This window comes from Phalangium opilio, unplaced genomic scaffold (assembly GCF_054372755.1).
Source record: "Phalangium opilio isolate 3A_F unplaced genomic scaffold, DU_Popi_V2 ptg000246l_1, whole genome shotgun sequence".
In the NCBI taxonomy this organism is placed as follows: domain Eukaryota; kingdom Metazoa; phylum Arthropoda; class Arachnida; order Opiliones; family Phalangiidae; genus Phalangium; species Phalangium opilio.
In genome coordinates this window covers 2,438,889-2,449,769 of record NW_028324225.1, presented here as the reverse complement: position 1 = coordinate 2,449,769, position 10,881 = coordinate 2,438,889, and the positions used below count along the sequence as shown (strand labels likewise).

General features: G+C 38.6%; 1 protein-coding gene across 1 annotated transcript; it reads left to right on the top strand.

Annotated features, from left to right (window-relative positions):
- Positions 1-8,193: 8,193 nt before the first annotated feature.
- LOC149611339 (uncharacterized) lies at positions 8,194-9,413 on the top strand. The gene is made up of 3 exons (XM_089858512.1): positions 8,194-8,935; positions 9,003-9,192; positions 9,278-9,413. Exons 1-3 carry the CDS (start codon positions 8,662-8,664, stop codon positions 9,294-9,296), a joined length of 483 nt encoding a protein of 160 aa, XP_089714638.1. The 5' UTR covers positions 8,194-8,661; the 3' UTR covers positions 9,297-9,413.
- The last annotated feature ends 1,468 nt before the right edge of the window (positions 9,414-10,881 follow it).

Sequence of the window (10,881 nt, the reverse complement as noted above, 5' to 3'; positions counted from 1 at the left end):
ATACCAACTATTCTCTTTTCGAACCATGTTTATATAATGACCCACGTTCACTGATTGACCTTTATGAATTATCACGCCTCTAGTTCTGTAAACGCTCTGGTTCAAAATGACATTCTCATTTTGGAACCCAGTTATTTTGGTGAAAATCTTAATTGGTTGACCATGTTCCATGGTAGCTCTGGGGAACCATAAAAATACGTACTTGCCGGCCAAAATCAACACATCACGTTCGTGAATTTCTGTGTTATTACATGTTTCGCACGGCGACATTGTTGGTCTCATCCATTTTTGCAGTACTTTCCAATCAATTCTTCCTTGGTTTGGCAAAGGCAGAGAAAAGATAAAACTTTGCGTTATGTTTTGAGAATTTTTTTCAACTAGACACATGGGGCATTTGGTAACGTTTTGCGACTTTGTCCATAATAGTTCCATCAGAGCGTCAGAGTGGCAAGTTTCCATTTCTTCGCTTAGTTTTGTCAAGAGAAACAATAAGAATTCACTAGCATCTTGTTGTTGGTTCTGCGTAAAATGCAGGCCAATAGCCCTTCGCAAAATCAAACCATCGTCACAGGAGTTTCTATCGGAACTTTCAACATGCTCAATAGTGTTGCTAAGGCACGTTAAAATAGGTTTATCGCTCAGTGATCCATTGTGCCCTTTAATAATGTCTCTTAATTCTGGAATCAGTAACATCAACTGCAAAACGGTATTTGCGTAGCACGTTACTCCATCTTTATTTTCAAATCCTTTCAAGGGAAATGTGTCTGTACTCGGATTTCCTTTTACCGTTTCACCAAATATTTCTTCTTCAACTTCTATAGTTTTTTTAAGCATAGTAGATGCCGACCTCTTGCTACTTGCCTTTAGATCCGCCACAGTTATTTCTAAAACAGGCAAATCTGGTCTGAATTTTTGACGCAACCTGTTATACTCCGCAATGGCTCGTCCATCTGCCATAATTTTATTCGGGTCTAATCGCAAGAGATGGAGACCGGCTAAGGAAGTGACTCTCGATAACGCAACGTAAGCCATACCTGTCCCAAATAAGTTTGGTCCCAGATCCATAATTGCGCACTTCAAACTCATACCTTGGCTTTTATGTATAGTAATGGCGTAAGCCAAGATAACGGGAAATTGCGTCCGTTTGATGTATATGTTTGACATCAACAAAAACTTGACGCTAATTTTCTCGATCAAAAAATCAAGTTTGTTATCATCTAAGTTTGGTTCCCGATCTACTCTGATTAAAATGCCAACGATGGTCCCGCGATCGTCTAACTTGAATCCTGTTATAACGGCCATGGTTCCGTTGATAACACCTTCTTCAAAACTGATGTTTCTTCTGACCATTACTCGGGCTCCAACGCATAGATAGAGCTTGCTTTCTAGGCCCCCCGTTTTAGACGGATGGTCTTCCAACATTTTTAATCTCCGTACTACGTTTTTGATTTTATTTTTGTTGTGATCAACTATAGTATCAACGCAATCAATACATTGAACTTTTTGTCCGCTTTGCCGCAACATTTCGAAGTTGAATTTTTCGCACATTGCTAATCTCGGCATCAAACATATTGGGCCAAAGCCTTCATTCACCAGCTTAAGGTACAGATTCTTAGCCACCTCGGTTTTGTTTCCTCCCGGAACTAGTCTACTCTCTAATGTTGAAATATCAGGTTTCGTAACATTTCCAATTCTAATTCTGTTCAGTAGGTCGGCGTAACTTAGGTCGTCAGCCTGCCTGACGTTCAGCGTTAGTTCATCGTATTGGAAAAATTTCCAAAGATTAGTCCCGCCAACGCTATTCAATCTACTTTTAGCTTCCGCCGAAGTGATTTTCGAAAAAGCGGGGTTACCTTGTACAGGCGGCAACTGTAAGAAGTCACCAAAAACCAAAAGAGAGACGACGCCGCCAAAAGGCTTGTTCATTTCCCAAAACTCGTTAAGCCTTAAATGAACGTAGGCTAACATCACAGATGACACCATAGAAACCTCATCCAGTATTAATAGTTTTAAATTGCCGAGGGTTTTTTTCATGATGGACATGTTTTCGGAACTGAGGCAGTGATATTCCGCGATGTTCCCATGATCTACTGGCAACATAAGTAATCTATGCAAAGTCACGCCGTTAATATTTATCGCAGCTAACCCTGTTGGAGCAGCGACAGCGACACTACCGGCATTTTTAAAGTGACGTCTTACTGCGATTGAAATAGTTTCTATAAGAAAGGACTTCCCAGTGCCTCCTGGACCAGAAACAAAGTGGCAGAAGTTTCCATTTTTTTCTCCGCCTTCGGCGAAGTGATCCATGACTTTATCATAAACCCTCTTTTGGTCGGAGTTCAGTAACGCCACATTGTCAGAGACAACATCTTCGAAATTTATTTCCATGGCAGCCTCGACATCTAACATAGCATTTTCAGTTTCTATGACAATTTCTTTGCCTTGGAAAGCATTTTCATCGTCATCACTTTCTGGCTCCGATATAGTCTCTTTACGTTTTTCGGAAGCTTTACGTCTCTTTTGAACTTCTTTCGAAACCGAGAATTTTTCATGGTACTCTCTCAAAGGTTGGATCAGAGGCAGACAAGATTTGAAAGCTTCGGCATACGTTTGAAAGTCTGCTAATAATTCGGCTTCATTTCTCCATGGTTTAAACAGAATAAGTAAAGCGTGACAATACTGCTCTTCTTCTTCCATCGGCTCGTGAATATAGTGCTCTATGATATAGGGTTTTATTCTCCGTCTCATCAAACCCAGTCCATTTTTCAACTCAATCACATTTTCATTTTTTTTCACACACTCTGAGTACTTGATGGAATCATAAAATCGTCCAAACTCATACAAGCTCACGTTTTCTAGACTGTCTGGTCGATTGGGGTATTTGTCGTCCACGAAACCCTTTTGACAAGTTTCCTTGCTCGTGGGATCATTTTCTCTCAAGCGGGCAAGCTCCGCGAATCCTTTCAACACTTTGGATCGTTTTTCTTTTACATTCGTGTTAATAAATCGTGTGGTGTCGGACATTTGGTACAATTTTTGACCCATCATGAAGTCGAGCGCTTCGTAGATGCCGACAGATTTATTTGTAAGAGCTTTTAACCCAAAAGCAAATAGTTTTTTAGACAAACTATCGTGCCCCAACTCGGCAAAGGATTCATCCATTTCAGCCCGGTCGCCTTTTGTCACGTACCCCGTGACGTACCGCGCCACTATCTCAGTGTCATCCGCGACAAATTGCACATCTATGTTGCCTTTCGAAGCCAAAAGCAATGCCGGATTGTAGTCATTGATGAAAACTTCGTTTTCTTTTCTAGGCAAATCGTACAAGCGTTTTTGACGTTTTTTCATTTTCCGGTGGCGAGTTACAGATTCAGTGGAATTATAAGTCGCAACGTTTGTAACGTTCCGGGGAAAACCGTAACGACACACTTTCACTTCCTTGTTTCCACTCTTTATTTTTCGGTAACAACTGGTACAGCATTTTTTGACTAACCGATAAAGCTCCGGACTTTCAGCTGCGTTTGGAATTGAACACAAGACATGCTTTTGTAAGTACTCCAAAATGTCTTTCGGCGAGGAAGAACCAATTATGGGAGCTCCATTGGCCCAAAGCAAGCAATGGTAGTGGGCCAAACCCCGACACTGGTATTCGACTCGTATAAAATGGTGGGCTATTTGCCCCAGAACCGGATTTTCCTTACACAGCACAAAGTTGTGGAGAAGCGATCTGACTTTGTTGTGAAAATGCTGACCGACGGTAAGAGGATCAATGTTTAATAGGTCATTTACGGCCATAGATTCTATTCGTGGTACGTCAGCATTCACTTTTCTCAGGTGTTCGTGAAGCTTAATATCATCGTATTCGGCGGGATTGAACGTTAACAACCATGTTGGGGGTCCGTACTCTCTAACCATAGCTAAAACACGTCTTTGAACCGTATACCAGTAATCCTTTGTTCCTCGTATGTGACCCATGAAAGTCGCCAAATTGCCCTCGAGCTCCTTATCGAGTGATTCGACTTGATTCATCAAGTTCTCGACTGACACATTGATGGGTTTTTTGACACGCAGAACGAAATTCATACTACTGTTTATTGCTTTTATCGCGCATTCTTGGTACAAATGGAACAGATACGAATAGTCTCGCCTAAACATTCCATTTTCGTTCAAGAGACGAGAAAGGCGGTAGTCAGTTTCCGTTATTTGCCCAAAAGGTCTTTCATGGTTTTTACCGAAGCGAGCTTTTGAAAACAGGTGCACAAAGGTCATGTACTCTAGATTTTTGTCCCAGTAGCTAGCTGGTTCGCCTTCAACACGCTTCATTTGGAAAGAAGCCAACAAATCCTTCGGGGGCTGAACATTCACCGGGTGGATAGTATAGTGATCGTAAAGATCTACAACTTCCTCTTTTGAAAGTTTTCGCAACAATGCTTCTGGCTGAGTTACAATTCTGTAGGCGTCGTCTCGGGAGATATTTTCACGCTCATCGACAATCTCTTCAATGCCGCAAATATAATCCTCATTGATCGTAGTGACATCGATGAGTTTGTACAAGGGATTAATATTTTTCAGTACAATGATGGCTTTTTTCAAAGCTTCTAGACGTACTATTTTTTGCCAAATCTTTCTGTCGCAGGTTGGAAGGCCATTAACCAAGATATGCAATTCGTGATCTTTAGGCAATGACGTCGGTATCATGTCGAGATTTTTTTGAACTGGTATTGGCAGGTATATAATTTTACCCTTCAAAGCTTTCACCGTACCAAACTGAATGTTCGATTTTGATTTGGTGCCTAGCCGGACAACAGTGTGAAACGACTTCACAAGTTGAATTAGGGCTTTTTCAAACATGTTCAAACCAGCGATTTCTACCGGAGGAACATCAACTCCCAAACCATTAAGGAAACACCTATTTGGTACTTTTCCTTTCCCCAATTCTTTAGAACAGTAAGAACACAACATTATTTCTATATCCCTAAAGTCGGGATTTTTCAACAGCAAGCCAGCTCTTAAAATGAGATAGGCTGGGTTGTCAAAAACTGAAGTGCTTGCCAGTTTTTCGACAGACCTTAAATCAGATTTTTTTAATAATCTAGCGCAACAATCGCAAGGAGTGTCGTGAAATTCATTTGTATCTCTCTCAGCTCTAGCAAATTGTTTACCGTAAAAAGCCAAGATTTCACTCTCGTCGAGACTAGGTCCTACATCGTTTTCGGTGCCTTTTGTCGGCTCGTTTTCGGCATTCAAAATTTTTAAGCCGCGTGCAGCCACAATTTTTCTCAATTCGGGTATAATTTTCTTGAGAGATTCATAATCTCCATGATCAATCTCGTCGGTCAACGTCGATAAAGCGTTTTGCAACGCTCTAACAGAGTAAATTTTACTCAAAATAGTCCTAATCCCCGAGAAATGCGGAGCCAATTCTCTGAAGGCTCTCTGGTAACTTTGGCATTCCTTGCTCTCGGAGCAATATACGAAATGCCCAAGATACGGTAAGAGTTTAACCTCCAGATGTGAATCATCAGACTTTAACGCTACTTTTGTTTTCTTGAAAAATTTATTTTTAAAAGAGCAAACGTTAAAATCAGAGGCAAAAAGGTTACATAAAGCGCTCTCATTGGCATTTGCCGTCATGTTAATGAAAGCTATGACGTCAAAAATGGCACGTTCCCTAACATTGCAAATGTCGCTGCATTCCCAATACGAACATTTCTTCTTCGTCTCAATTAATCCAGATTCGTTAATGACTATGTTAGCTTTGGGATGTTTCTCTTTGGAAGTGTCTTCTACTTCATTGAAAATATTTGTGACAACGCCCAAATCATTCACTTGTAAGCAACGTTCAATGACACAGCCACTGTCTGGTCTTTTTACGTCGATAAAGTTGCCATATTCATCAATCCATAATTCATTATTTTGTTCCGCGCTATTGGGCTGTTCTCTTAAAACCTTTTTGAAAGTTCCATTTTCGTGAAATTGCAATATTTTTCCATATCGCATTTCACTGCCATCGTTTTTCCTTATTTTGCCATGATTCCCCAAAGGAAAGTACGAAGTCTCTCGATAAAAGGCTTCGGCGTGACTAGTGTGAAGCCTTTTTCCACCAACGACTTCGACAAAATTGTCACTACATACCAATCCAATTTCTTGCAAATTCTTGGCAAACTGTTTGAAATCTTCAACAAGCAACGCGCGTTTTGCATGACAAGCCGAGTATATTTGCCTTTTTAAATGGAAAATTTTTCCACACAGTAACTGGCATTGGATCTTGTGCGATGCAAATTTGGAACTTTCCTTGTTGCATGCATTAGCTACAGTTTTCGTCGACATCAATCGTTCAGTAAGTCTTGTAACTAAAAAGCGCTTAAAACTTTCCGCAATAATTTTTTTGTTTTTGGTTTTAAAAACCCCTCTATTAAAGGATACTTTTTTAACGTGATCTCTGCTAGTTTTTCCATGACTCTTATTACTTTGTTTCGAAACCCTTTTAGTATTTCCTAAATTTGTCAGCGTGGACTTGCACTTGAGTCTGTAACTCGAGGTTTTACTTTGAAAGCGATCCTTGTTTTTTAAATAGTACTTTTTACAGTATAATTTGTTTATTCCAGGATCTTTCAAAATTGTCCTTGCGTTTCGCTTTCTAGATCTTAAGCGTTCTTTATGTTTCTTAGCTTGTTCTCGAGAAACCATTTTAGATTTGTTGATGCGAGCGCCACGAAATGTATTTTTTAGAGCACTGAAAGATTTCTCCTAGGCACCCCTTTTGATTAACAAAGGTATCTCTTTCGTTCCACAAACGTATCTCTTTCGTTCCACAAACGTATCTCTTTCGTTCCACAAACGTATCTCTTTCGTACCACAAACGTATCTCTTTCGTACCACAAACGTATCTCTTTCGTACCACAAAGGTATCTCTTTCGTTCCACAAAGGTATCTCTTTCGTTCCACAAAGGTATCTCTTTCGATCCACAAAGGTATCTCTTTCGATCCACAAAGGTATCTCTTTCGATCCACAAAGGTATCTCTTTCGATCCACAAAGGTATCTCTTTCGATCCACAAAGGTATCTCTTTCGATCCACAAAGGTATCTCTTTCGATCCACAAAGGTATCTCTTTCGATCCACAAAGGACTCCGTTTGTGCCAGACAGACACAATTAAGATTAAAAAATATATATATAACACCTCATACAATGAAACAAAAAACAGCAACGTAAAGTCTGGTCCACTTTTAAAAAAGGGTCAATCCCAAACTAACAGAAACGCCGTTAAAAACATTCAAATAAACAGTTGATAGTAAGTAGTTACCTTTCAACAGGGGTCGGATCCTGGAACAGAATGTAAACTTGGAAGAAATAATTAGGCTTAGAAAAAATAGGCCTCAAGTAAATAAAAACGCGCCTCGTGAAGAGTCGTGTTCGAATTTACGGGATTTCATTGTCAGTTCAGTTCAAGGCACCTTCACCATGAGAACGGTAAGTTTGTGGCGATTTCCTTTGCCTGTTGACAATATGCGACCATGGAGCAATATTAAATTAGATTTAAATTTCATTTGTAGCACAAACAATTTAATCAAAAGGAGGGAGAACAAACAATTGTCGGCTGCTTATGTGTTAGATGTCTGCTATTGAAGGTGGTTATTTAAAATAATGAAAATAACAAGTTGTTAATTTATAAAAATGTATCCTAATACGAAAAGTTATTATTATTATTATTATTATTATTATTATTATTTCGTACCCTAAATTCTCTGGCTAGAAATCATATCCTACAGAATGATCGAATTAACATTAATTGGGAAAAAAATTTGTAACAAATCGTGAAAGTTTATATGGCGCAGTCACGAAAAACAAAAAAAAAACACACTGCAAAATGAAGTAAAGAACTAATAATTATCAAATTATTAATTATTAAATTTACGAACTTATCACAAATGGTACTGTCTGACTGTTCGTGAATTGCACAACCAACAATGACACATTTTTCATATTTTCCCTTCATGCCAACAGAGGGCAGTTGAAAGAGGCTAAAGGGCCTATACCGCCACTTTTAAAAGGACTGTTTTACCTTTTCATTTGTAAATCCTTAGAGTAATAAAATAATAATTTTAACGAAGTCCTTTTTGGGTAATTTTTAATTTTAACGGAACCAAGATTTTTTTTCCTAACTTTCAGCAAACATTGGGTGCGTTCAGAGGAGCATTCCAAGTAGGGTGACTCAGCTTTGTTCCAAATCGGTTTCTTCAATAGTCTGCACTGAACGCTAATTTGTTTTAGAATTAGGCTTAAGTAAGTGATTTCAATTTTTTAAACTGTTAAACTTCGTAACATTTTTCTATTTAAGTGGAAATTTGCGAATAAATCGTTTCATTTAGAGTCCAATTTCAAGTAAGTGATTCCAATTTTTTAATCTGGTAAGCTTCGTAACATTAATCTATTTAAGTGGAAATTTGCGAATAAATTATTTTATTTTGAGTCTAATTTCACATTCTCGAATTTTTAAACCATTTTTAAAACTTGGAAAACGTTTATAGTGATTTTTTGAAAATGCAAATTAAAAGCCTTGCTCTACCAAAACAGCAGCCAGGGCTTAATTGGTTGCGAAATGATGTACGGGAAAACTGATTATTAAATTACTTCTATTTCAAAATTTAGGGCTACAAAATGGAAAATTTTTCCATTATGAATTCTACCCTAAACTTTCGTTTTTTTGGAGGAGGCTCACGTGGGCGCGACCAGCAACGAGGTGGTTCTGGAGGGAGAAGCCGGCCGCGAGGTAACGCTGAAAGATCCGTAAGATCCGGCAGGATCGGGCGGCAAGGAGCTATTGCCTCTGTCACTACAATGAGAGGCCAAGGAAGTTGGCGTGGTCGTTACCAAAAAAAATGTTATAATTGCAATCGCTATGGACATATCGCTGCCAATTGTTGGAGACCGGGTATAGTATTCCATCTATCATTATGAGAAGTGAGTTTACCATTTTAACCTGTCAATTCAATAAAAAGGTACTGCTAAGGTCTCGGGCACCGCCAAACCCACGTCTATCGACCAAACCGTGGCCGTCGACCATACCGCGGCCGAGGACCATACCGCGGCCGTTGACGAACCTATGGCCGTCAAAAAATCTGCCGGTGTCACCGTCGTCACAAGAGACAACGAGGAAAATCTCCTTGATATAGATGATGATATGAAGTCGTACGTTGAATGGTTTTTCATGAATTTAATTTCTAATTTCTTTTATTTGGGGTTTTAAAAAATATTTTTAACCATTTTTACGCAGGATGTCAGTTGACGAGTAACTTTTTCAATAAAATGTTATTCTTTATAATAATTCACTTAAATAAATAAATATTTCAAACGTTATAACAAAGTTTTTATTCGCCTCCATGAAACATATTGGTAAGGGCATGACGGTTATAGAATATAATATTTTACTTAAATAAATATTTCAAACGTTGCAACAAAATTTTTATTCGCCTCCATGAAACATATTTGTGAGTGTTATAGAATATAATAGAGTGCATAGTGATAAACGATCTTCTTCGTCAATAATTCACGAGTATCGTGAATTATTTACCAGAACAACAACTCTTTGGGCAAAGAATAGTTATTATAAAATCATACCAAGTCACGAAGTTTATAAATAGACTTGTATTGCTCCATGTGGCATAGCAAGGATTCTCATTCATTTAACTCTTTCGTCTAAGACTGGTTCATGGACAAAATACATAATCTGGGCAAAAAGTCTAGATTAAAATATTAACAGGGATTTGATTGTTGTATGTGATATAGCAAATAAAAATGTTTCAACATGTTTATCGAATAGTAAGGTCCTCTAGGTTCGCTTTAGTTTGAGTAAATAAATAACATACCAACAATATACAAAGCAATTGAGCAGGCTCAAAGAATGATGAAACCCTAGAACTACACTTGCGTAAATCGTCAAAACTATTTTAAAAATTAAATGTTTGAGGAACAGTATGACCAACAAACTATATATCTCACCAATTTCGTTGTGGTAGATCTCGCGGTTTAAGAAAGAACGCGCTTTTTGTATGCTTCTACCAGTACCTTTTATTTTTCACGCGATGCTTTCCAGCGCCGGTAGCCAGGTGGCGCTAGTATCTACTTGTCTATTTTTAGTATAGGGAGAGGGCAAACCCATTCTTGCCACGTCATAGGCTTATATCTCTTACCTCGATTCCATCCCCCTAACGGGGGAATTTAAGTATCGCGCCTACAAACGCTCCCCTAAGTAGAGGTATAAAATGACGTCGGGTGTTCTTTCCCTCCCTGACAAACGCCCTCTCCCTATAGGGAGTTGCGCATCCTATTATCCTATAGAGCGACGAATGTTTTTGACCCGCAACCTTTATCAATGGTCAAGCCATGAAAATTTCGGAAAAATTTACTGGTCAACCATCCGGTGACCACTTTAGTTTTTAATAAAATTTTTGGAACATTTGAAATATTTATTGGACAATGTTCAGTGTCCTGTGCTTATTTACGGCCCTGAGATAGTTTCACCTATCCTGACCTTAAAGTTAATCTCTACGGAGCTTAACATTACGACGTGAAAAGAATTTTCAGAGTTATACCCAAGGTTACGCAACCAAGGGGGTGCACTTTTTTCACAACAAAACTTTACTGCAATAGTCTAGCAAAGGCACATCTCTCAGTGTAAAGTTTAGTTGAACTTTTTGTATAGGTTTAAAAAGAGTTCTTTCTAAACCATGCGCCAGCATGCGCTACATTTCATTGAAAGTTTGTTATTTAAGAATTTTCCCTTCTAAATATTAAGAATATTCATCACAAATAGACAACGAGCTTTCCAAGAATCAAACCTGCTATGTTTTGCCTCGAATGCAAACGCGTTATCCATTA

Bases quoted from the DNA above. Each gene is read 5' to 3' on its own strand.
- LOC149611339 (XM_089858512.1), top strand. From the start codon at position 8,662: ATGGAAAATTTTTCCATTATGAATTCTACCCTAAACTTTCGTTTTTTT. The intron at 8,936-9,002 runs GTATAGTATTCC...TTCAATAAAAAG, and splicing joins TGCCAATTGTTGGAGACCGG to GTACTGCTAAGGTCTCGGGC.